General features: G+C 38.1%; 1 protein-coding gene across 1 annotated transcript; it reads right to left on the bottom strand.

Moving 5' to 3' along the window:
- Positions 1–252: 252 nt before the first annotated feature.
- On the bottom strand, positions 253–20,008 carry LOC109414163 (transient receptor potential cation channel protein painless). The gene is made up of 7 exons (XM_019687944.3): positions 19,859–20,008; positions 19,553–19,681; positions 6,208–6,396; positions 2,803–4,681; positions 1,098–1,228; positions 924–1,024; positions 253–863 (listed from the first exon to the last, which is right to left on the bottom strand). Exons 2-7 carry the CDS (start codon positions 19,598–19,600, stop codon positions 449–451), a joined length of 2,763 nt encoding a protein of 920 aa, XP_019543489.3. The 5' UTR covers positions 19,601–19,681; positions 19,859–20,008; the 3' UTR covers positions 253–448.
- Between the last annotated feature and the right edge of the window lie 7,616 nt (positions 20,009–27,624).

Genomic DNA, 27,624 nt, shown 5'->3' with positions numbered 1-27,624 from the left:
TTTTTCTCCAAGATCCACATACTTATTAGCACTTGGTGTGCCTCAGCAACATGTCTACAGTTATTACTTGAAGGTATTTTCACCTGTAAGTGCCATGACATCTAAGTAAATTTCTTTCACAAAAGGATCTCCAATAGATCTGGAATAAAATTTTCCATCTACGGTTTGGTTTCGCTGATTAGACGTAATGGAATCAGTTGAGACCACAACTTTTTCAGTACGGCTTTTGGAATTAATTGAATACACAATTCGTAGTTTTAAATAAAATGCTTTATTAAAGTTATAACAGCTCTAGGTTCAGTTCAATATCAATGAAACAAACGTGTTACCGTAGGTAATAGTAAACATAGAGAAATGCATGGTGAAACGATGAAATCCAAACAACAGATAAATAAACTATGGTCTTAAACGTAAAGTAAGAGCAGCGCACTACAAACGAAATCACGTGTTACTTAACGGTTTGAGAGTGACTCAAGTATTGTAAAATCCGATCGATATCCCGTTCAATCTTGCTCAGTCGTGCCTCCAGGGGTTGCAGCTTATCGGTCGACTGGCTCTTCCGGTTCCGGGAATGCAAAATCTCCTTGGCGTATTTCATGATTTTCCCATCCATTCGGGAGAACGAGGGTAGCACGCAACACCCGATGGTCAGTCGGATCTTCTCTTCCGGTTGTTTGTTGAGGGGCAGCAGTTCGATGTGACTTTCGACGTCGACGCGCGAGACCGCGTCGATGTTGGAGTAGGGCCGTGGTATGAGGATGATGTTCGACTGGTTGGGCTTCACTATGACGTAGTGCATCGGCAGATACTCCGGGAACAGCTGTAGGAATTTCGATGGGAATAGTCGGAAGATGAATTTTGTGCTGAAATGAAGTGAGAGGATTGAGTCAGGAGGTTGAAAGAATGTGACATAAGTAGCTTACAGAAAACCGTCGATCTTCGTCGTTTTCAGCGCGTTCTCGTACTTGGAAATGACTTCCACCTTTTGCGACATTCCAATCAGTTCCGCCTCAGCTTTGATTGCCTGGAAAGAGAAGAGAGTCGTGTTTTGCTTACTTACATCGAAAATCGACATCGTTAATTGATGCTAAACATACCGCGGTATCGCTAACAGCCAGACCGTTCATCAGGTTGAATATTACGATGGCCACGAAGAATATGAACAGAACAAAAATCAGGTAACTCGTACTGTTGGTGTCGAACTGGATGTTGGCGGCTTCGAACTCTCCTGTGGGACATCAAATATTATTATAATTAAAATATTTGTATAATTCAGTAAAAATTGGTGAAGTTTTATAGATCATGAAACTCAACGCTAAAATGGGCAATTTCCAACCCGTACTTCTCTTCTACGGGATCTATCGCGCGATTACACTACTGAGCGCTGCCCACAAGATACTCTTTCAAATTTTATGCCGCCGTCTATCACGGATTGCAAGAGAGTTCGTGGGGTATTATCAGGCTGGATTCATGAGTGAACGCGCCTCAACGGACCAGATGTGCGCCATCCGCCAGGTGTTGCAGAAATGCCGCGAATACAACGTGCCCACACATCACTTGTTCATCGATTTCAAATCGGCGTATGATACAATCGATCGAGAACAGCTATGGCAGATTATGCACGAATACGGATTCCCGGATAAACTGATACGGTTGATCAAGGCGACGATGGATCGAGTGATGTGCGTAGTTCGAGTATCAGGGACACTCTCGAGTCCCTTCGAATCTCGCAGAGGGTTACGGCAAGGTGATGGTCTTTCGTGCTTGCTGTTCAACATTGCGTTAGAGGGTGTATAAGGAGTGCGGGGATAAACAAGAATGGGACGATTTTCACGAAGTCCGTTCAGCTGCTTGGTTTAGCTGATGATATTGATATTATTGCTCGTAAATTTAGGACGATGGCGGAAACGTACATCCGACTAAAGAGTGAAGCCAGACAAATCGGATTAGTCATTGATGTGTCGAAGACAAAGTACATGATGGCAAAGGGCTCCAGGGAGAAATCAGCGCGCCCGCCACCCCGAATTTATATCGACGGTGATGAAATCGAGGCGGTTGAAGAATTCGTGTACTTGAGCTCACTGGTGACCGCCGACAACGACACCAGCAGAGACATTCAGAGACGCATTGTGGCAGGAAATCGAGCTTACTTTGGACTCCGCAGAACTCTAAGATCGAACAAAGTTCGCCGTCACACGAAGTTAACTATCTACAAAACGCTGATTAGACCGGTCGTCCTCTATGGGCACGAAACATGGATCCTACGCCCAGAGGACCAACGCGCCCTCGGAGTTTTCGAACGGAAGGTGTTGTGTACCATCTACGGTGGAGTGCAGATGAAAGACGGGACTTGGAGAAGGCGAATGAACCACGAGCTGCATCAGCTGCTGAGAGAACCAACCATCGTCCATACCGCGAAAATCGGGAGGCTACGGTGGGCGGGTCACGGCATCAGGATGTCGGATAGCAACCTGACTAAAATGGTTCTCGAGAGTCATCCGACCGGTACAAGAAGACGTGGTGCGCAGCGAACTAGGTGGGTCGGCCAAGTGGAGGAAGATCTGCGGACCCTACGCAGAGTGCGGAACTGGAGACGAACCGCCATGGATCGAGTGGAAAGGAGACGGCTACTATGTACATCAGAGGCCACCCCGGCCTTAGTCTGATCGGTAAGTAAGTACTCCTCTTATGTAAAGGCCTTTGATAGAATTCATTGGAGTTCATTGGAGATTTAGGATTCATATTAGGACTTATACATATCCGCTATAAAATTAAGCATTAGAGTTAAAAGCAGATTCTTACCTGTTAACATTACCACGGTTTTGAGTAGTGACGTACGGATATCGGCAAACTTGTTGAACTTGTCCTCATCTCCTGCACTCTCTTCTGTCCCCTCTTCTGTTGTGCCCGATTTACTTTGAACCTTGAAGCTTCCCACATTGAACAGTGTATAGAAGCAGAACGCAAACGAAACCAGCACGATCGAGTACAGGATCAGACTTTTGAGGAAGTTTTTCGACACGGTTTTCAGCATCACCATGTGTGTGGATATGGAGAGCACCGGTAGCGAACCCACCAGTAAGGTGAATTCGACGGCAGACAGAAGGATCACTACGGCGGAAATGACCTGCCTGACGTCGGCATGGAATTCTTTCAGAAGGACGGTGTACGCCGCCACGATGAGCACTATCTCCATCCAGTTCTCCAGCGAAGTGAAATACATCTTTACGTGCAGCATCATCTGGCCGAGTTCCCTCAATGCCATGTAGGTGGCGCCCGCAAGCGAGAGCAGTCTGAGAGATTCTTTGAGGAATTGATCGACGTTGTCTTGTCCGTAGCATCCGACCACGTACCACGTGAAGGAGAGGAAGAAGAGAGTGCATATCAGGAAGTTGATGTAAAAGTAGAGACTTAACCTTAGCCATTTGATCAGTACAAAGCTGGAAATCACCGGATGCTTCAGAAGGTGTTTTAGGTCTGATGATTTGGACATGTAGACGATCGGTAACATTTCGTCGGCAATATTGCTTGCGTTCGCTGTTCTATCGCCGGTGAAATTGGATTTGTATTCTGGTGGAACTAGACACGAGTAATCGATATTGATTTCATACTCGTCGTCTCCAGGTCGCTTATCGTTGGTGGTAAGGCACGAATCGAGGTAGTTCTCCAGAACTTCGGGGCTCATTTCACAGATGGGCAGCTCCTTGAACATGTTCAGCTTGCCAATGTAGGCGGAGCTTTTCAGCAGCAGATCTACTGCATCGTCTACTTTGTATTTCACGGCGTAATGGAGGGCACTGAAGTCTTTGTCATCTGTTTTGTCGATTTCGATGCGTGGATCTGCGAGCAAACATTTCAGACACTTTAGGAACGGACATTTCTCCTTATTTTTGAGGGTGTTAATCTCTTTGATGACCAGCGATAGCAGCGGCTCCGTGTTGATCTGTTTGATATCCTTTTCCGTGTGACCGATTTGGCCTAGCAAATACTCTAGAATGTCGTAATTCCCGAAGCTACAGCACCGGGCGAGTAGATCTGGAAGTCCCGAATCTGCGTCGAACACGTATTCGTCGTCACACAACTTTTTCACAGCTTCCAAGGATCCAGCGTGGACGGCAGCCTTCACCAACTCGGTTTTGTCCTTCCTCCATTGGACTGTATCTTGTTGGTTCTTATCCTTATACTGCCTGTACGCCACCTCGAACTTTGCGTCCTTGTGTGACTTCAGCAGAGATATCAGAACATTCAAATTCGTCTCCATGACGTAGGAGGGTATCTTGGTGTCCGGGAAGAAGTCCCCTATCTTCTTCCTCAATTCCCCTTTCCGGAAGGTGTCGACGTCCACGTTAGTCTGGCTCAGACAGTACTCCAGAACGTCCTTTCTCCAATTCTCGCCGTTCGTCTTCCAACCTTTAGAGTTCTTTACAAATACACCTAGTGGTGTCCGGTTATCTCCATTGGGGATGTTAATATCCGCGCCGTTCTTCAGCAACGCTTTAACGCACTCGAAAGCGTCGCTCCAGTTGCTTGCGTCAATCGCCTCGAAGATCAGATGCAACGGTGTTCGATTTTGATAACGCGCATCGATTGTCTTGGCAGAGTACTTCAGCAACGCTCGAATGTTGTTCGGGTCTAGCGACGATGCTGCAAAGTGGATGGGATATTGCCCACTTTCGTGTTGCTACATCGAGAAAAATATGAGCGGATATTGAGTTCTATTTTTAGGGGTTTATTCTTCTTTTAATCCAAACAGTTGTTAGTCATCGCGGTGATTATTTACAAGCTCGGTAGAAATTCACGTGAAAAACCGCACATGAAAGTAGATGCTAGGTCACTATGCTTATTAGGCTGATGCACATTTTCTGGTATCTTGTTATTTTTTTAGGAATGCGATTTAATATCAAAAAAATAAAAAATACCTAGGCATGAAAATTGCCTAAACACCTCAGAAAAGCTTTGCTTTCTTATTCCTATCCTTTGGAGATTATCCAAGCAATCGACAACCGGATTTGTTATGGATACAACCCATAGCAACCCTTGGCAACCGATAAACAAAATCGGGGCTATATAAACCTAACATTGTCAGAATTATCTCTAGTATTGTTTTAGTTCCCTGGACCAAAGAAGTGCAATATTTAATCAATGAGATAGAGAATATCTACGAAAACGCTCCAGACTTTCCTTCAGATATACAAGGCAACCTCCAGCCGTGTTTTAAATAGAACATGAGGTCATTTTTAGATATTCTTCTACATAATGACCAACTGAAGCCTGTGTTCCGCAATCATCACCAGAACGAGTAGTTCAATCGTTATCATGGTACAGTATGATGTTGTTCCACGTGAGTTGTGACAAACAACTTATCTTAGAATATCACTTTTTCTTGCTGAACAACATTTCGAATAGAAATTGAGATGTTGAGAACACATTCATAGATTATCAAGCACCGAACAATCCAACATTACTGTGATTCTTCAATGTTCTCTGATTCTCTGACTGCACGCTTCAATGATCTGATCGGCATGGGAAAAAACGTTGTCATATAAAAAAACACAAACCTAATTAAATCGTTTGCTGATGAAAACAATGCACCATCACAATCACACTTCGGCTACTGGTATAGACATCAAGTTACATTTCATAACTTGGAGGTCATGCCTAACGCTAATATCAACTCTTTTAGATGAATGATCTGTGAACTCAATTACAAATTTGCATTAACATTTAATAAATGTGTCATTGCTTCCGAACGTACACACTAAGATAAGCTCGGCAAACGCCGGTACCGCAGTAGCTCAGCATATATTTATACTGAATCTCGTTTGCTAGCTGAATTTCGGCAAAACTTTCCCTGAACCTCAGCAAACAAACAACACGATTGCTGAGATCTCATTGAAAAACAAGTTTGCTGAGCGCTCGGCGATGCTAATCTCGGTAAAACGCAAGAAAAATTGCCAAGATTCGGCGAAAAAAATTAATTGTGTATACAGCATTTTAAATTATATTTAAAATTACGATGTTGACATGGAAATCTATAATGTAAGGCAAATGAAAGTATTTTAGTTTATTTCGAATTTAGTACATTTACATTTGATCACAGAACAACAAAGCTTCCAAAATCTGCATCAGCCTACTATGCCCATGTTGTGAGTCCCGCGTCCGTGCGTATGTAACATGTAATAAAAAAAAAACACAAAGAATTCTTACCGCCTGCTCATCGGCTCCGTTCTCCAAGCATTCCTGAATGAACTCGGCGCTACCGCTTCGCTGGCAAGCTTGCTCGAACACTGTGAACCCGGTGCGTTCGTCGCGCACATTCGGATCGGCACCACAACTCAGCGCGTACTGAAAGTGTTTGATGTTTCCCTCGATGACGAGACTGGCCGCCAGTGCCCGCTGAAATGACGATGGGATGAGAAAAACGATGATACGACAAAAAAAAAAGCGAAATGATTATAAAAGCGCGGAGAAGCGGAATAAAAGGTGCCTCTTGGGGTTAAATGATCTTTCCCAAGGAACAATTCAAAGTCATTAATAAGCATACATGTCGAACTATTGTTGGTTTATAACATCCGCAGCTGAACAAAACCAAATGCTGAATAATAAGCTGAAATGATGCTATTTACATTTTAAATAAGCCAAAATGCAACATTTGGCACGTATGTGAACAGTAATTTAATTATAAGCTTAACAAACGTCAGCAATTTTTGTTTGTTCGATTTACCCTTACTAGTTTTAATATAAGCTGAAGAAGAACTTTTTTCTACGCGTTAAAAAGCTTATGTTCCACAGTTTCCGATAGCCGATTATTGTGGTCTACATAAGTTGAACAAATGCTTGCGATGTTAATACTTCAGCTATTTTGGGAACGTTTAATAATGGCTTAACAGTAAGCTATTTAACCGGGTTTATGATATATTTGTTCGAATATCACTTTTCGATTGAACAACAGGTCAAAGTGATTTTAATAGAGCAGTACTGGAACGTTCCTCATTATTAAATATGTATTGATGTTTGTTGCACACCAATGCAAAATATTCGAAACATTTGATAATTTTCGTAGCAATTTCAAAGTTGCAGTCATCTTCACAACTTTTTTTTAATAAATATTCACAACCTTCCCGAGAACCTTCCATAAATCTGATAATTGATCTTTCACAGCATTGCGAAGATGTTACACTCTCAGCGAGCAACTTACCAATTCCAGGATGGCGTAGTTGGCAAGGCATGCGACGGGTGATTGGGAGATCACGAGTTCAAATCCCAAGTTGCAAAAATTTTAAGAATAGCTTGTGTGTTATAAATGCGTTGAGATGCGACAAATAAACATGATTGCACCTCGCACTTCAATTTATTTTTGTTTTCGCAGCAGGTTATTATAGCTGAATACAAGTTTAATATAAAGCTGATATAACACAGATTACTTCCGATTGTAAAGCATGTATCGCGCTTGCAGAAAAGATTGCTGAATAACTTCTCCACTTTTGTTTGAACAACGCCTGATTACAAGCTGTGATGAAATAATATTAAACTGTAATTGAATCAAATGTGGAATAAAAATGTCATTGCAATGTTGGTTAAATGAGTGAATGTTCCTTGGGTTTCTTCGACATAGTATTTGTGTTATTTTACCATGTTTGGTTTCTTTAACAGCACATGTTGTAATATGCTACTTTAAAAGATCATAGCAGGCTGTGCGTCTGAGCAGCAGCGTTTTCAAATCGTCTGTCACGTGTCTTCTTTGTTCTGTTTTTTAAGTCGGTCGCCGAATCGTAGAAAAAACTGGTGGTGCTACGCCATCCGTTTTTTCTGCTTCAAAGTGGTCACAATAGAATCTTCTATAAGGAGCTGCCAACTTACCGCCCACCGCCATTTTGAGATAAAATACCAAGGGGCTCCATAGTGCTCCATGTATCTCTTCACAGCAGCAATGGAAGGAGGTGCGTGGTAGTTAATGGGTTGGTACCAAATATTTAACGCTCAACCGCCTCAATGCTGTGTTGATAATGGTTAATCAAGCCTGGCTTTACTAAACACCGTATCTAACAAAATCCATGAACGGAGAAAATCGAAGGGGAAGTTCGCTGATCCCATAGCAACTCATATATATTGAGCAATTCAGAAATGTGAATATTCCGGGTATTTTTACATAAATCATCCCCAAAAGTGAGTGATACAAGTAGTGCTTAACGAAATTCAGCGCTTCATGTGAAAATCTCTTTTTTGTTTATGTGGTAGTTTAGTATTATCAAGTAGGCCACGAATAGGACTCAGCTCATTACTTATTGAACTGTCAAGAAGCAAGTACGGAACCAACCACAAAATGGCTGACGAGGATCGGATCCCTGAGAAGATGAACAAAAACGAAGAATCAATTGAAGGAGAAGGACACTCAGAGGATCTAGGCGAGGAAGTTTCTACAAGTTGCATCAGCTGGACCACGAAGGAATTCATCCGTTCAAGTGCACCTGCGGCAAAATTTACCAACTCCAGGTTCACATCTGGCGGATCAAAAGTGAAGTCCCAATTAAGTCCCGCGTGGTCTGGTGAGGGCATGACAAAATAAAGTCCCTAATGGACAACCTTCGGGTTGGTCTGGTGAGGGCATGACAAAATAAAGTTCCTCACGAACAACCATCGAGTTGGTCCAGTGAGGGCACGACAGAATCGAAGTCCCTCACGAAGGACTGAAACTAAAATATTCGGCCATTTTGTATATCGGACGCTCATTTCATCATTAGGAAAAGAAGATATGGTAGTTCGGTGCGTATTGATCAAGTAGGCCAAGAATAGGACTCAACTCATTAGGTACTTATTGAACTGTCAATAAGCAAGTACGGAACCCACCACAGTTTACATATGTTACATACGGTGTTTGATAATGTAAGGCTTGAAATCATTCCATCAACCACCTTTGCTGTGGAATTGGTCAAATTTGCCCCCATAATGTAAAGGAATACACTGCCCATAACCGCATATTTGTAACATTTGCATATTTTGCTAGTATTGAGTTAATATCGGGGATCAGCATCAAATCACAAGTGCTTTCGACCACCTGAATTAAAAAATGAAGTTTGTTCTAGGATTTATGAAAAAAAAAAATACCAAGTCATTTTGTCTCATTGAGCAATGTGACCGCATAACAGTCACACTAGGAAAATAGATTGACTTTAAAGCGTGACATCAATCATACTGAGGTCCGATTTATTTTTTGACAATTCCCCCAGCATACAGGAACTGCTGTAGAAAATTTGATTACTATACGACTGAAGAAAAATTTATGAGAAATTTTTAAAATTTCAATTCATTCCTATACTATTCAAAGTTGCAACTTTGGTTTCCATTTTCTCCAATGCCTACTGTTGTCGAATGTTACTGTTATGCGGTTATGGGCAGTACAGTAAGGACCCGATTTTGTCAGCCCTTGGTAGCATTTTGGGCTGACAAAATCGGGTACCTAACAAAATCGGGACATTTTTTTAACCCTTTTTTTATTCATGAAAAACTGTTCTAAGATTGCCAAATTTTGCGTTACGTAATATTTGAACGATCCTTTTATGGTAAAATATCGAACGGGTGTTAAGGGCACAGAAAAAAATGGGATTTAAAAGTTAACAGTCAGTGCTCTGGCATAATGTTTTTTTTTGCATTTTATAGCAGAACCATAAAATCTTTACTTCCTTCTCTCCTTGTCATAATAACCCTACTGGGACACAGCCTTCTCCCAACTTACAGCAATTGTGGTCTACAGAAGACCTAGTGGAAGCGGAACTGGTTAGAGCAGTTTGAATCATAAATTTTAACTTTAGCTGTCAACGAATGAAAATGAACCAATATCTGATTGACAAGTATAGAATATTGCCCGAATTGGCTACGTTTCCGCTGCCTTTCTACTTTAATGTCTAGAGCTTAATCTCTTCATAATCTCTAGAGAAATCTCTGTAGAAATTTTTGGGGGAATTCCTTTAGAGATTACCTGAGGGATTACGGGCCGTAACCCTTTAAGAGCCAGTTCGCGAGAGCCGCAACCCCTTCTTGAATCGATGTGCTCCGATTGAGCTGAAATTTTCAGGGAATGGTTTTCCATATAAAAGATGATATCTGGCCGATTTTCAGATTTTTCCGTTAGGGGGAAGTGGGGTAAAATAACCCTCAAAGATTTCATGTCTAAAAATAGGTAAACTCACTAAAATCGCAATAACTTCCGCAAAAGTGAACGGATACAGCTGAAATTTTGCATGGACACTCTACTTCTATGGCACTTCCATTTGAGCCAAGCGTTGGACATTCTTTGATATTTTATTTGAAGAAATAGGTTATTTTCATAATTTTTTGACGATTTTCAGGGCGCCTGTTTTCGTACCAACAGAACTAGGATGAAAAACTGAGTACTACGTTTTGAAGGATTACCCAAGAGCTTTCATTTGATATGTGACCCAGATGCGCCAACTTAAAAACTTTCGAAAAAAAAATTTTTTTCTCGGGGTATGCGTTTTACCCCATATTTACAGCTGTCTAAAGAAGTGTTGTCGCAAATTATGACAACGTTATTTATCTTTCAAGGGTTTTTCTTCAATATTAATTCAACAGAAAAACGATGACTAAGAAATGCAATTATTAGATTTTTTTCATTTGGGGAAAGTAGGGTAAAACGGACTAACTCAACCTCCTTTCGAAATAACGTTTCTACGATGTTCTCTGATAGGACTCGAATTTTCAGAGTTCTTTATTCTACTCAAGAATAGATGCTTTATCACATATTATTTTTTTTCTTGAGAAGATAACGGGGTAAAACAATTCTCAGAAAAAAAGTGTTGAAAATAATCAAAATTTACAAATGCTTTGGTAAAACTTGGCGAAATTTCATGAAATTAGAAGAAATTTCTTAATTTTTATTGCTTATCCAAAGGAGCAAGACTGACAACATTTTGACGTCGAGAAATGTCACAGATTAGCACGTGGTGTGTGATTCACCGGATTCTTTCTCGATTTTTCTTTCAACATGCATCTCCGGTTCAATTTTCTCTCTTTTTTTCTCGTGAAAGTTGCTGCAGTACACAATGGTCCACGAAAAAGATTTACGAGGAAAGATGCATTTAGCGCCTTCAAATGATTTTTTGGACAACTATGGTCTTCTACAAAGTTGTTCTCAAAAATAAGGCCCTCTTTTCAATGTACATAAAAATTAGGGTGGTCCATATTTTCAAAGAAATTGGGAACCAAACTTTTTCATCTGCTAGAATAACTGTATACATTCTTCGAGAAAGTTGTAAATCTATCAATTTTGAGCAAGTTTCTTGAAAACACATTTTATGTAGCTTTGAAATTGACCGATCTAGAGGTATTTTTCTGAATAAGCTTAGGGTGGTTCAAGAAAAACCGGTTTTCTGGCGTTAACTTTTTCAGTTTCGATTTTTCATCAAAATCGCCCAAGAAACACTTGTAGAGCATAGTTTTTTTGAAAAGGTGTTATGACGGGTTGGGGCAATCATAAAAATTATCTTTTGTCCGCATTCAAAAGGAGAAACGTTGTTACAAAACATATCAAACAATTAGAGGGCTGTTTTTTAGTAACTCAAGTGAAAAATACTTGAAAAGTGCCTATTTTTTCTAGATAATCATCATTAACTTTTGAACGGAATGACATAGCAACATTCTCAGCGAACGAAAATGCGCTTTTTGGAAGCTGTAAAAGTGGTTCTTATGCGACTTAGATGAGAAATTTTAAACAAAAAAGATAAAGCAATAAAACGATTTGTTCTAGCGTCACCCTTTATCTTTATCTTTTTTGTTTCAAATTTCACATCAAAAATGTCTACGGACCATTTTTAGAACTCAAAAATAACGCACATTTTCGTGCGCTGGAAATATTGCTTCGTCATTCCGTGCAAAACATATTTTCTAGAAAAAAATAGGCACTTTTTAAGTATTTTTCATACACCAAACGTTCCTATCAGCTTTTCAAAAAAAAATATGATTTTTTAGGAAAAACAACTGTAACTATTGAACCAAAAGAGATAACGACCATCTCAGCGCACGAAACGACGCGTCTTCAAATGCTCTACAAGTGTTTCTTGGGCGATTTTGATGAAAAATCGAAACTGAAAAAGTTAACGCCAAAAAACCGGTTTTTCTTGAACCACCCTAAGCTTATTCAGAAAAACATCTCTAGATCGGTCAATTTCAAAGCTACATAAAATGTGTTTTCAAGAAACTTGCTCAAAATTGATAGATCTACAACTTTCTCGAAGAATGTATACAGTTATTCTAGCAGATAAAAAAGTTTGGTTCCCAATTTCTTTGAAAATATGGACCACCCAAATTTTTATGTACATTGAAAAGAGGGTCTTATTTTTGGGAACAACTTTGTAGAAGACCATATTTGTCCAAAAAATCATTTGAAGGCGCTAAATGCATCTTTCCTCGTGAATCTTTTGCGTGTGTATTGCAGCAACTTTCACGAGAAAAAAAGAGAGAAAATTGAACCGGAGATGCATGTCGAAAGAAAAATCGAGAAAGAATCCGGTGGATCACACACCACGTGCTAATCTGTGACATTTCTCGACGTCAAAACGTTGTCAGACTTGCTCCTTTGGATAAGCAATAAGAAATAAGAAATTTCTTCTAATTTCATGAAATTTCGCAAAGTTTTACCAAAGCATTTGTAAATTTTGAAATTTTGATTATTTTCAACATTTTTTTTCTGAGAATTGTTTTACCCCGTTATCTTCTCAAGAAAAAAATAATATATGATAAAGCATCTATTCTTGAGTGGAATAAAGAACTCTGAAAATTCGAGTCCGATCAGAGAACATCGTAGAAACGTTATTTCGAAAGGAGGTTGAGTTAGTCCGTTTTACCCTACTTTCCCCAAATGAAAAAAATCTAATAATTGCATTTCTTAGTCATCATTTTTCTGTTGAATTAATATTTAAGAAAAACCCTTGAAAGATAAATAACGTTGTCATAATTTGCGACAACACTTCTTTAGACAGCTAAAAATATAGGGTAAAACGCATACCCCGAGAAAAATATTTTTTTTTCGAAAGTTTTTAAGTTGGCGCATCTGGGTCACATATCAAATGAAAGCTCTTGGGTAATCCTTCAAAACGTAGTACTCAGTTTTTCATCCTAGTTCTGTTGCTACGAAAACAGGCGCCCTGAAAATCGTCAAAAAAATTATGAAAATAACCTATTTCTTCAAATAAAATATCAAAGAATATCCAACGCTCGGCTCAAATGGAAGTGCCATAGGAGTAGAGTGTCCATGCAAAATTTCAGCTGTATCCGTTCACTTTTGCGGAAGTTATTGCGATTTTAGTGATTTTACCTATTTTTAGACATGAAATCTTTGAGGGCTATTTTACCCCACTTCCCCCTAACGGAAAAATCTGAAAATCGGTCAGATATCATCTTTTATATGGAAAACCATACCCTGAAAATTTCAGCTCAATCGGAGCACATCGATTCCACTTCCTTTGGAAAGGGGGTCGCGGTTCTCGCGAACTGGCTCTTAAGGCGTTCCAAAAACCTTTACAGGAGTTCCGGATAAGTGCCTTAAGTAATTTCTTAAAGAATCCTTACTGCAACCTCCGTAGAAATCGCTAGAGGCATCTCTGGGTGAATTCCTGGAGCATTTCTTGAAACATCGTTGAAAGAATCCCTATTACAATTTTTGAAGAAATCTCCTTGAGAAATCTATGGAGAATCCCTGAAAAAAGTACTGGGGAAAATCTAGAGCAGTTTAAGGAGGAATCACAGCAGAGATGAGTTGATCAATTCAAGCATAAATTTCAGGAGAATTCCCAATAAGAGTTTCTTAAGGAATTTCAGAAGCAAAACCAAGAGATTTTCGTATAGAAATACCAAGAGATAACCCTGGACAAATCTCAAGAGGGAAATCTAATAGAGGAATTCTACTGTAATCCCTAGAGGAATTCATATATTAGTAATAACTGAAAGCATTAATAGAGGAACATTTTAAGAAATTTCTAGAAAGATCCCTGAAGCAATCCTAAGAGGAATTCTTGAAAGAAAAAAAAAATCCAAAGGAAAATTGCCAGATTTATTCATCAATAGGTTAGCTCCAGGAGTATGTTGTCCTTCATTGATGAATGTTATGACATCCGTAGATTCATTCATGGACTAATGCACGGAAGAATTCATATAGGAAATTTCCGAATACATCTCTAGAGAAGTTCCTGTAGAAGTTACTGGATAAAGTCCTACAGGAATACCAACAAGAATTGCTAGATGAATCTCAGCAGGTGGTCCTGAAGGAATCTCTGGGGGTATCATGAACAATTTTTAGGGAAATATCTGAAAGGGTTCTTTTAGAAATTTCCAGAAAAATTGGGGGAACTCCAGCAGAAGTTCCTGGACTATCAAATCAGATATGTATGGAAAAATCCTAGCAGGATTTCTTCAAAGAATCTCTAGAAAAACCCCTGAATAGTTCCACGTAGGAATTGTAGAAGGAATTATTGGAGAAATCCCTGGATACACGTAGGACTTCATGTAGATTTTTTTGGAAAAAGTCCATTTGCAGGTACACCAGCAAGAATTTTTGGTGGAAGCCTTGCAGGAGTTCCTGAAAGTTTCTCAAGAAAAACTTCTGGAGAAATCACAGGAGGAATGCCTGGAAAAAAAGAAATCCTGCTTCAACAGCACATCAGAACTTCAGACGCACAAATCTAAGAAGCAAGCCTCAAACAATAGTACGTTTTATTATTCTGTTCTTGCTTACTTGTAATAAGCTTAAAATAAGAAGATCAATGGATCTACATAGGTCTTAGCCGAGTCGAAAGACACCAGCAAAGAAAAAAAAAATAAGAAGATCAGGTGCGCTGGTTTTGTTTACGAAGAGGTGTCAAAGTCGGCCATTGTAGCGGCTATTTTGGGATTCTAACAAGTCTGTCCTTAAGAACTTCCGGCGGAATTCTTGGAGAAATAGTAGCAAAAATACTAGCAAGAAACGAAGCAAAAAAATCTTGAAGGAATCGCAACAAGAATTTCTGGGGGAATCCCACTTCGAATTCCTTAAGGGTTTCAAATAAATAAATCCCTGGAAGAATTTCGACAGCAATTTTTGAAGCAATCCAAGTAGGAAATCTTCAACATAAACCGCATAATAAGTTTCTGGAGCAATCCTAACAAGTAAACCTAGAGGAATCCCAAAGATGCCGGTAAGAATAAGTAAATTGGTAGACTTGTAACCACAACAACAGGCAGCGTTCATTGTTTGTTCTGTTTACTTTACCTTGTGTATAAAATATTTTCAAGACTACCATAAGATATACATATGCAAAATAGACATTGGCTGTGGGGGATCTCAGTTAATAATTGTGAAAATTTTCATAAAATACTAAGCTGAGCGTTACGTTGAGGAGAGAGAGAGAGCGGGAATCTTTCAGCCATTTAAAACGATATTTGTTTAAAACATTAGCTAGGACTGGGTGCTAGAATGGCATAAATGTGTTAGTTTGCAAAAAAAGTTTGGTCCTTTTTCAAAAGTTACACGAGCTTTGTTCATTGCGTGTTTTTTATGACCCCTGAAGACATAAACTGAAATAATATTGATTATAAAATTGAAATGCTCAATGAAAAACACTTTTATTTTTCTACTTCAAAAAGGCTGACAAAATCGGTTCAAAAAGCTGACAAAATCGGGGGCTGACAAAATCGGATCCCCACTGTAATATCAATAATGAAATCTCAATACTGCAGCTCACTTTGCCTACACGGTAAAAATTCTGCACGCTAGATGTAAGGGAAAAATCCCTTAACCATTCAATATCGTAATCAACATGATCAGAAGTGCTTTTCCTTTGAGATCGCAATGCTGTCAGTGTTGATTTGAGGACCAAAACAAACTCACCAGAGAAATCAACAGAAAATCCCTTCGATTTGCACTACTGTAAAAAGCAATACGATCCAAAGTGAAAAGTTGTTGATTTGGTAATGACTGTTTTGGGCATGAAAGTAAGTATAGATGACAGGCGGTAGAAAGTGCTTCGCTTCGATTCGCACCTCTCTAACAGATGTGAAGCAGTGTAGTGGTAAAATAGTTGATCGTGACTCTAAAGGTCCTGGTATCGAATCTGGGTGCGGCTGAACACATTTTTTTTTTAATTTTAGTTTTGAAATCAAAACATTGTCAACAACGAATTGATGTGAAGTTACATTGAAATTGAAGAGGCATTGGATGTTCTTTGTCAAATGATATGTAATTGATAACAAACGGATTGAATAGTAGTGCGAATTCAAGTGCCAATCAGTTTATATCACAGTGCTGATTTTTTACCGTGTAGGGTATAACTTTTCTCACAGGCGTCGGATCACTTTGCGGTCTTCGACAAAGTTTTTTGGTAGTGATCCTCAGCCTAACTGTCTTTGCGGGCCAAAATTGAATTTTGAATAGAGACTGCGGGCCGCAAGTCGTTCAGGAGTTTATTTTAAACAATTTTCAAGATTCAACACAAAATCCATTTGTCGTTTTTTTTTTAAATATTAAGAGTAAAGATCTTAACAACATTTCTGAGTATTTTTCTGCAGCTTAGAAATTTCCTGAAAAGTATATCGAACCCTTTATTTAAAAGCAATTTTATAACTGTAAGGTTTTTTTGAGACTTCACGTGGATTTTGAGAAATTTCAGAATTATTTGTAGGGATTTCAGGGTACTCGGAAGAAATTCACATAAACTGCCTGGAGATACTGTTGTGGAAATCCTTGATGATTTTTTGAAGTTTATTTTGCGTAAATTCTTAGGAAGCCAATGAAGAAAAACTAGCAAACATGATTTTTTGAACAATGTGTGTAAGTATTTGTACCCAGGTAACCAGTAAGCACTGTATTTAGCATTAATTCAGCACTATATGCGCCTTTTCAGCTGGTCATTTAATGCCGCTCAGCCGTATAAGCGCCTTTAATGCTACTTAAATGCAGGTTTTGGCCCAATATACGGCTGCTTAAATGCTAGACCTTCAGGAACTTCATAAAGAACTGTCAAAATAGTAACACCAGACTGTAACGCCTCATATGAGACAAACCAAAATAGTAAATTCACCCCTCTTACTTCCGCTCCTCCACTCGTTCGATAATTCTACACTCTCATTCTTTGCGGCATATTTTCTGGTAGGTGTTTTTTTGATGATTACTACTCTGACTGCGACTCGATCTCAATACCCTGCGATTGATTATTTGTTGAAAGGAGCTGCTGTGCGCTACAGGATAGGCTGAAAATGAAACTGTGAAGTGCGCTGATTTTTTGTTCTATTTTAAGCTTCGGATTTTTATTCGATGTTGAACGAGGAAGTTGAGAATGGATGCAGAATCATGTAAAATCATCTTTTTCCTATGCCATGTTTAGGTTTGCATGAGTAATTGTTTTACTACATAAAGTAACCTCACCAGACGTCGATAATGGTTTACATTGACGCAACAATGAGACACAAATAGTATGAACGAAATGAGTTGTTCAAACATAGCAGCAACACATAACTTCTCTGGCAATTTTGTGGCTTTAAAATGGCATTTGGGATGCTTAAAAACCAAAACATATTGTGCAATTGAAATGCAACATAACAGCAAGGGATTTTTGAACTGCATTTTGTATGCTACTTAAAGGCGTCTAAGCTGTCAAACTGCTATGCTAGGTCTGCAAGCAGATGAAATGCAAATAGAAGACTAATGTACTCAAGGGGTTGGCCATTCAGCACACTTCGTTTGTGCCATTATTTTTGAGCGTGTGCCAATGTGTGCCAAAACTGTGCCGGATAATTTTCAATGTGTGCCCAAGTGTGCCGCACGTGCCCAGTGGGGTTTTTTTTCTTTGAATGTTTTTGCGCTAATGAAGCACCCTGTCAATTTTTGTCGAATGTTGTTGATCTGATTGGTGTTTACAAACAAAATCCAACCCAGCATACTTGATAAAAATGTAAATAAACGGTTTTTTTCAATCGTGAGTATTTTGACAGGTTGATTCTATAGAGCAACGTTGGATTTTATTGTTGTGCCCATGTGTGCCGAATTGTGCCGGCATGTGTGCCGGGCACAATGTGCCGAGTGACCAACCCCTTGAATGTACTGCTTATTCGAATGCTTATTGGTTACCTGGGTAGCCTATATAGAATAGATATTTTAAGAAGAATTTCCAAAACTATTGCTAGGCGAATGAAGAGAATCTTGCACAATCTTTGAAGTTTTTAGCGAAATTCCCAAAGTTTGGGCAACACTTCCTTTTGAATTTAGGCAAAAATTTTGTAAAATGGTTTTGAATAGTCTCCTGGTAGAAGTGTTGGAATTTTACGTTATTTCGTTTACAAGGAATTTTTCAACCGATAAAAAACAAAATGGTATTATTTTAATTTTATTTTCGTGAAATTAAACAAATTACTACTGACAAGTTCTGCCACAACTCCGAAATCCACGGAAGAGTGTCTGTAAAATTTATCCTAATCTCATTATTCTAGCGAAACACACAGTTTTGAAAGTTTTTGGAACAAATTTCGAAAAATTAGTCTTTAACTGTATGTAAAACTTTCAAAAATCTTACTTCTTTTGAAAAACTCTTGATAATCAGTAGTTAATATTAATCCTCATGGAAGTTTTAAAATATAGTGAAATTTCTGATTTTCATTATGAAATCTATGATTGGGCCACTTGCAAATACATTTCAGCATCAGCTTGCGGGCCGCACAAAACCTGGTCGAGGGCCGCAGTTTGGTGACCACTGGTATATAGTCACCTACAATAATACCAAAGGGTTTTATCATTAAACGTTTACAGCGCAACCTAGCGGCAAAAATCAAAATCTTAGAATTTCTGCATACATTTGACCACGTTTTCCCATACAAATTTCAAATACTTTGGAGCGCACCTTTAGGCTTAATCGATTTTGCTCAAATTTTGAACGTAGCTTCTGGAAGTGCGAAACAACCAATTCAGAAGGTAAGACATGGCATTTTTCAAAATTTTTGTTTTTCATATAAGTGTTGGCCACCCTACTGTACATAGGGTCTTGTACCATTTGGGCAGGTGTACCTATTTTGGGCACTTGACGTTATAACTAAGTCAACTTCAAACCGATTGATTTGAGATTTTGTATAGAGTTAGATACTGTACGTGCCTAACTCTATACAAAAATTCAAATCAATCCGTTTGAAATTGACTTAGTTATAGCGGCAAGTGCCCAAAATAGGTACACCTACCCAAATGGTACAAGACCCTACTCCATTTTTACCCTATTATGTCAATGACGACTTCTTTAATCTTAAACACCAGGTTAAACATTGAAACAAAAAAAAGACTGCACGTAATTTTTCAACTTGCACAATTGAAATTGAATTTCAATTGTTATGCAATACGATACATTCCGCAGCTTCAAATCAACCTTTCCCTTCGAGGTGCCTTTCACACCCATTTCCCCGCACTGATTTGTGATGGGGCGTGTCTACCAACTATTCCTTCCAACTTTTCTCACTTTTCCAACCTCTGAAGAAGATACACCCTTGGCGTCTCTAAGCTTTACATATTCTTATCACTCGAACCTACCTGTGGATCAGCGATGCACAAAAGCTGAACGTTATTTACGGTGCTCATTATACGGGCAGCCCCAAAATTCTCACACTCGAACGCGAAGGGGAAACCGGTTTCCGTGATCGGCCCGCGACGACCGGAAGCCTATCAAAGAAGATCGAAATGTTTTGCATGAGTCATGACTCGGCAATCAAGATCACAGACACACTATTCTATTCTACTCCAGGGGGCTTTAATTAATTAACCACACCAGACGACCGAGGTGCAATAAGTCACAGTGAGTAACGTAGCAACTATTCCCCGAAGTTCGCACAGCTTTACTTCGAATCTGAGCAGCGGACCAGCTTAGCCAACAAAATCTACTTTTCAACGAATCTGTATCTGGAATTAAGCTGATGAGTCCAGTGCGAAAGCGCGAGCTACTAAATGTACATACTCCGTGTCTCCGTGTCTTTACTATACTAATACCATCCATAGGGTGACACCACTCGCTGTGGACTTAAGCCCACATGGATACGTTGGTGTGGGTTCGTCCCACATGGATAACAACACTACACACTATGCGGTCATTCATTCATTCATTAAGTGGAATTTTGGCTCTCGATTCGATAAACATACAGATGTATCGACTTGTTGGAGTTTGAGCACCAAATTTAGGTTTGCTTTGTTATTATTCGTGATTCGAGAACATGCTTCGTTGTATGCCTTAGAACATGCTAATATATGTGCATATAATTAGAGGGACTGGTTCCGTTTTCTCATATGTACATATCATCAAATCTAAACTATGAGGCAATTACCAAAATTGCTGTTAGTTCTATATTTATCTTTTATTTTACACCTATTCAAGGCTTGTGTTTGACAACAAGTGGCGATAAAACTATACAAGCAAACCTAACGATTATAAATACATATATGTATACTGGCGCCCTTCAGGTGCTCATCAAAGTACTGCTTCCACCTTTCAATCATCTCACTGTTATACCCTGTAATTTAAGTTATTTGAGGCATTTTTTATGATGCGAATAAATTAACCGTGTACGTCAGTGGCGTAGCCAGAAATTGTCTCTGGGAGGGGTTTTCAACGGTCAATGATACCTTTTTTAATTTGACACTTACATTTTGTAAACAGTAATGAGCAATTGCATTCGTAGGTTGAAAATAGCGGCGCAGCCGAAATTGTTTTTTGCGTCGCAAAGCGCTTTATACTGAAAATTTGTTCCACGGCTCTGGGGGGTGTAGTGATATAGGGTGACAGAAGAAAATCTTAAATTATTAAAGTCAAATGGATTATACTATTTTATTTTTCTGAGTGTACTTCGAAAAAAAGTACAACGCACAGCTCTACCCGTTTCACCTGAGCTTTAGGTTTCGAGCTTGGTTTCGAGTACACGATATCGAGGCGCGTTCGGAAAGCTCTCGCGCTGCTTTAACGGACGACTAGATGTGAAGAAAAGGAAGGCGAGAATGAATGACATGCGACAAACGAATGGATGAGCGGGAAGGCGTGAATGGGTATGCGCAGCACGACGGACGGCTGAACGGGTGAAGCCAGTTTGTGAACGATATTTGAGACCAACGGATGGGAATGAAGATGGCGATTAGTTTAATTGTTAAGTTATCAGTGTTTTTGTGAATAAATGCTTTAAAAATGAAAGTGAAAAGTGGTTTTAATTGTGTGAAGGTTTGAAAATGGTTGGGTTCGGGGTGCGCGACTGTAACCAGGGTAAGTTCAATGAAATTGCCTAATTTGTTAGTGTATTCAGTATTGTTTGGGGTAAGGTGATATTTTTGGTGAAAAGATAGATCCCCGTTCATTCATGTGGGGCTACGCTTGCATCGAATCTCCGTGACTGTTCCGAACGGCGCACGAACACGACATGGCGCAGCCGGTATGAGTTTGTTTAGCTTTGAATTTCTATCGAATGATGGTCCGGGATTTCAAATTATGAGTGGTGTGTAAAAAAAAAAAAAGGAAAATGCGGAATTACTAATTGAGTTATTTTTATAAATTTGAATCATATTGAGGTTGAAAAATTATACATTTTTGATTGCTGATAAATGTTGCGCGAAAAGTAAGATAACATTTAGTTGGACTTTAGTAGGTTAAGAAATCAACCAGTGATCTAGATCGTGAATAGTGGTTTGGCGAATGTATGAATTATTTACTAGAATAGGAAAATGATACTAAATTTTGGGTAATTTGAAAATAAAATAGATTGGTAGCATAGAGTGAGAAAAGATCATTATGTGGTTATTCGTGTTGGTTGTTTCTTTCTCTTAAGTGCTCGAAGATCTTTGTATTGGTACTGAGTTCTATGAGTTTCGAGTATAATTTGATTTTGACGTAAAATTTTTTATAATATTTAGATTGGATATTAGTAAAACAATAAAAAAACAGTAAAGGGTTGCATTTTGGTACTGTTTTTATTCAAACGAATTTGTTTCCGGTTTATGAAAAAATTATTTGAAAAATGGAATGATGGTATATTTATAATTAAATTGTGGTGGATTTTGCTGATTGGTCAAATGTTCTAAGCGTTGACAGTTTTTTAAAGTGGTATTTCGTCGTAAATAAGACAAATATAACGGAGCTGGAAAGTTCGAACAAATAATTCTGTGCAGCGTCTCCATAAGAGTTAGGTCTCACGGAAGTAAAAAGAAAAATCAAAGAGAAACCAAAGAGATAAGAGTTATTATCTGTCGATGATTCTGTGTAGCGTCTCCGTCAGAGTTAGGTCTCACAGATCGAAAGTGATGCAGACAAATAACAGACAAATTGACTAATACTCATAGTGTTTTGTGAGCATCTCCATAAGAGTTAGGTCTCACGAGAGTAAAAATAAAAATAAGAAACAACAAAGGAGAGTCAAGTGGTAGTCTATCGATGATTCTGTGTAGCGTCTCCATAAGAGTTAGGTCTCACAGATGAAAAACAATACTGAGAAAAGCAGACATATTGAAGTGTTTTGTGAGCGTCACTGTATGAATTAGGTCTCACGAGAGTAAAACGAGAAATCAAAGAGCAACCAAGGAAAGTCAAGTGGTTGTCTATCAATGATTCTGTGTAGCGTCTCCATAAGAGTTAGGTCTCACAGATAGAAAACAAAACTGAGAAAAGCAGATAAATTGAAAGCATAGGGTTTTGTGAACGTCTCTGTATGAGTTAGGTCTCACAGAAGTATAAAAAAAACTAAGAGCAACCAAGAAAATAGAAGACGATTGTTTATAGACGATTGTATGTAGTACTTCATGAAGAGTTAAGTCTCACAGATAATAAACAATGCAGAAAAAAAATGAAAAGTGACAGATACTCGTAATGCTTCCGCGTCTCTATTTGAGTTGGGTCTCACAAAAGAATAAAAAAAAACAACCAAGTAGAGTGAATTAAATGGTTGTCCATCGATAATTCTGTGTAGCGTCTCCATAAGAATTATTTGATTTCAAAGAAGTTTAACAACATAACAAATAGAATTTTGGAGAGAGTGGATTCTCAGAGGTTCTGTGTACAGAAAATGATGGCTATTCGTATTATTTCTGTGTGCTTCTTTGTATGAGTTAGGCCTAACAGAAGTATTAGAAAAAAAACAAGGAGCAATCAAGAAGCGTGAATAGTTTACTATAAATTCTGTATAGCATTGGCGTGAGTTGGCTCTCACGAAAGTTAATTAGCCAACGAGCATTAAAGATAGAGTGAAATTCAATAACTCTGTGTAGTGTCTCTGTATGAGTCAGGTCTAACATAAGTTGGAAGATACAAGGAATGGTAGAGTAAAGTAAGCGAGTCTACTAGTGTTAATAGTCCAGTAGATGTGTAATTTTTCTGTATGAAATAGGTCTGAACACTGAAGGAACTAAAACAAAAAAAAAAACAGAAAAAGAAATAAACATGTCTATTATCGGTGATTCGATTGTGACGTGTCTTATTGAGTGTTGGCAAAACTACAACAACATGTCAAAAAGAGCGAGTGGATCTCGTAATGATACGATTATATAACTTCTTTAAGAGTTATACATCACAAAAGTATAACGCCACACAGGGTCTATGGAGCAGCATCCCATAGAAACTAGAAAAACTAGAAAGAGTAATAGAAGAAGAAAACATGAGACTGTGGATTTGGAATACTACACATTATAGCAGCAGAACTGCAGTTCACTCGTCGTATAACGTAAAGTTAAGGGAGATAATAAAATTTAATGAATGTGACGATTTCCTGATTGTTCATGCTTGATGGAAACTTCTGGAGCCTGGCAAGCTCCATCCATTCAAGCGATTTCATAATCGGATATATTTGGTTCTATTGTTAAAATATGTTACCAAAGACGCGCATTAATAACTGGAGTCAGTAAAATTCTACACATTACAGCAACACAGCAAGACCAGCTGTTGCAGTTTTTCTATAGCATGTGTAAGTTGAAAAGGACAAGATATATTTGGTGTTTTTTATTGTTCTGACACTTTGAAACCTTGCAAACTCAATCTATGCAAGCTATCTTAGTAGTTGCTTGAAAAAAAAAAGTGAGGTACGAAGGAGTATTTCAATTTCTTGATTTTTGTGCTTGATGGACACTTCTAGAGCCTGGCAAGCTTCACCCATTTAGGCAGTTTCAAAATCATGGGTTTTGGATTGTTAACGGTAAACCATATAAACGTAAAAAAAAAAAAAATGAAAATATGATTATATACAAAGCTCAATGAAGTCTCTACCCAGAGTAGCAATATCAAGTTCAGTTTTAGCTGCTTCTTTATGGTTTGTTTCTACTTCGTGAGTAGTGTGCAAAAGGATAGGACAGGCAATGGTTTAGTAATGTAAAACTACTTGAGCAGTTCGCAAATGGCGAATATGTAAAACAAGGGTAATACCAGCGACGTCATGGTCGCGATTTTTTCCGCAGTCAAGTTCCGGATTGTGAACAATCCTCGGTAGCCACTTTACGTAATTTATGTTTAGTCCCTTACTGTCAGAGCTGTCAGATCGGTGTAACACGCTAAATATAATTTACACAAAAGGCTATTTACACGAAAACAAAAATACACGGTAATGAATATTTATTGGGTACCGGGCTGGACACAGAAAATTTAATGTTTTTCTTTGGCTTGAAATTAGTCTATGGTAATACCGGTGATGCCTTCGGTGCAAATCAAACGAAGCAGTCACTTTTGCGTGTGAATATATATTCCGTAAGGAAAAGTGATATTTTAATCCAAACTGGATTAGTTGCCAAAATTACTTGCGATAAAAGAAAGAAATGTATTTAATCGTTTTATTTGAGAACAAGAATTTAAGCTTAAAAAAACATTTAAATTAAGAAAGTTGAATATGTCGTTTTTTTGGTTAGGCGAATGACAAACTTTTTAAACTTTGCAAGCAGTAACAGAAATTTTATTGTGAGCAGAAAACTAAAGTTATGAGATACGAATAAGTTGATTAGTGTATATGTTTCATGAATACTTCTAGGCTTCTAGAGCCTGGCAGGCTGGGGTAGCTTTAAAGCAATTTTATATTCTGATGTATTAAATTTCCCATGATAAAAAAAGAAATGAAAACACCATCATACTTTAATAACTAGAGTATGTCATTTTTTTTTATTTTCAAGTTCAAAGATTAGAAATAGAGTATGAAAAACTCCAACCAAAATAGCAATATCAAGTTAAGAGGTTGTAATTTCTTCAGGATATAGCATGTAAGTTGAGAAAGATAAAGGAATAGATATTTTGTGTAAAAAAAAGGCTTTTAAAGCTTTGCAAGTTCAACCCATGTATCAGGCAGTTTCAGTTGATTCTTGAGGGCAGAATACAACAATTATGTAATAAGAAGTAGTAGAATGTCGCTTGCCTAATTTAATGCTTGATGAATATTATCGCTTCGTCACCAAACCGGACGTCGCACAACTGAGTTGCGACGTGACCCAACTCGCGAAATTTCTGAATCATTTGGAATCACTTATCGCATTTATCTCCTTGTCAGTCCACAGCGCACTAGTCGCAAAAAAAAAATAACGGCACTTGGGGACCAATTGACTCAGGTGCAATTTTTGATTGATTGTCGTGTCTCGATTCCAACCGGATAGACAATACATACTGAACAGAGCTAGGCTCCACTCATTTCAGCAGTTTGAAAATCAGTTTTTCCAGATTGTTATTGGTTACACATGTAAATTAAATTAGTCATGGATATATATAGCGATTCGAACGTGACTTTCTTATCTTAATACGTGGTGAATACTTGATTCATTTATGAAAATATAATCATCATGAGCATGTAAAGAATCTTTGCAGACAATATATAAACTAAGTGATGCTGAAGAATTAGTTGGTAACTTAAAGGTTTCATTGCCTGGTTTATACCTCCTAAGAATATGATGATAAGTTAAACATATAAAAGTAACTTGAAGATCAGTGGTCCTTCATTTTGGAAAAAGTGCATGTGAATTCGGAAAAACTTCAGGATTAATTACTGTTTCTTTCTGATGATACTTTAGGAACATAATAATCTTTATAATAAAAGCATACTCAAGATTTAAGATCAGCTGCTGTTGCTGTGCTTTATATAGAATATAACAATGCTTGGCAAGTTTCATTCATGGAAGTAGTTTCAATTGAATATGGAGGAACTCGTTACTGATTCTTTGTTTTGAATTGTTTTTTTTATTTATATAAACTTGAAGCCTGGTAGAGCGAAAATATTTCAATTAGATCTTCGAACATTGAAGTATGGGTGTCTGATATTGGCAATTGACGAATGCTTTCGGAATATAGTAAGACCATAGCCAGCAAACATTATTGCTGTACAGGAGTGGTTTAGACCACTTTTAAGCAAATTTTATCTCAAGAGACTGTTATTCAGCTAGTTCCATTTCTTGGGTAGACTAATTTGACATTGAAGATAACCTTTAATAAAATTGAGCAAAGACATTACACAGCCTTCAATTTGACGAATATTAACGTGATCATTCTGGAGCCTTGCAAACTCCAACCATAAAAGCAATCGCAATATTAGCTAAGCTTTTATCTTGTATGTATTAAGTCATTTGCAGAGATATTTGTTTATAATTTTCTAATTTTGATGTTGTAATGACTTATTGAAGCATGCATCCACCATATAGGCAGTAGTCACACCAGATAGACTATGAATTAGATGTTTATTGATATAAAAATGTAAATTAAGCGACATCAAAAAAAATTTGTGACGTTCTCTTGGGTTCCACCTCAAAATTCACAAATCGGAGTGTATACCCACAAAAGTAGTCTTGGCTATTGCTGTCGCAGTTTCTTGAGGGTAGACACGACTAGAATTATTTGTCTGGTAGTTTTTACACATATGACCATTGTTCAATGTCTGATAATGAAAGTAGAGCAAGTAAATTAATAAAACATAGATAGGCTGTTTTAAAATTCAATAAATTGTAATACAATTGTAATGTAATGGAACATGTAGTAGAAAAATTGTTAATTATATAGTAATATTGTACGTTGCAAGAAAAACATAAATATGGCGACTACTTTCCAAGGCCTTCAATGATGGACAAAATTTAATCGCGGTGCAAATGCCACGTGCAGTCGCAGCAGTCATTATATCACCCGGCCATGTGGCGACCTTTTTTCAAGAATAATCAAAGAGCGCTATGATGGAAAATTTGAAAACAGTTCTGTTTTCTTAGGCGACTGTCTCGCGCGTATCTCTGACTGCGGGTAAAAGTAGTCGCGAAAGTAGATTTTATTTGATTCGTATAATATGATTCTAGTAGTAGAATAACAGCAGCGGCGTCATGGTCGCGATTTTTTCTGCAGTTAAGTTCGCAGATTGTTAAAAATCTTCGTTAAACAATTAGTTTATGTTTAGTCCGAGATTAGTCCTTTACTGTCAGAAGGGTAATTTACACTAGATGCAATTTATACGGAAATAATACACGATAATGAATATTGTTGGGCACCGGACTGGACACAAAAAATAATGGTTTTATTTGGTACATCGAGGTATTGAAATTAGTCTATGATAACAGTTTGTAACTTTTTGTAACTTATGAAGATAAAATTTAATGAACCTTATGTTAGAATGAGAGCCCATATAGCCACAGCTGTAAAG

Source organism: Aedes albopictus, chromosome 3 (assembly GCF_035046485.1).
Source record: "Aedes albopictus strain Foshan chromosome 3, AalbF5, whole genome shotgun sequence".
Classification (NCBI taxonomy): Eukaryota; Metazoa; Arthropoda; class Insecta; order Diptera; family Culicidae; genus Aedes; species Aedes albopictus.
This window is presented reverse-complemented; position numbering and strand designations above follow the sequence as displayed.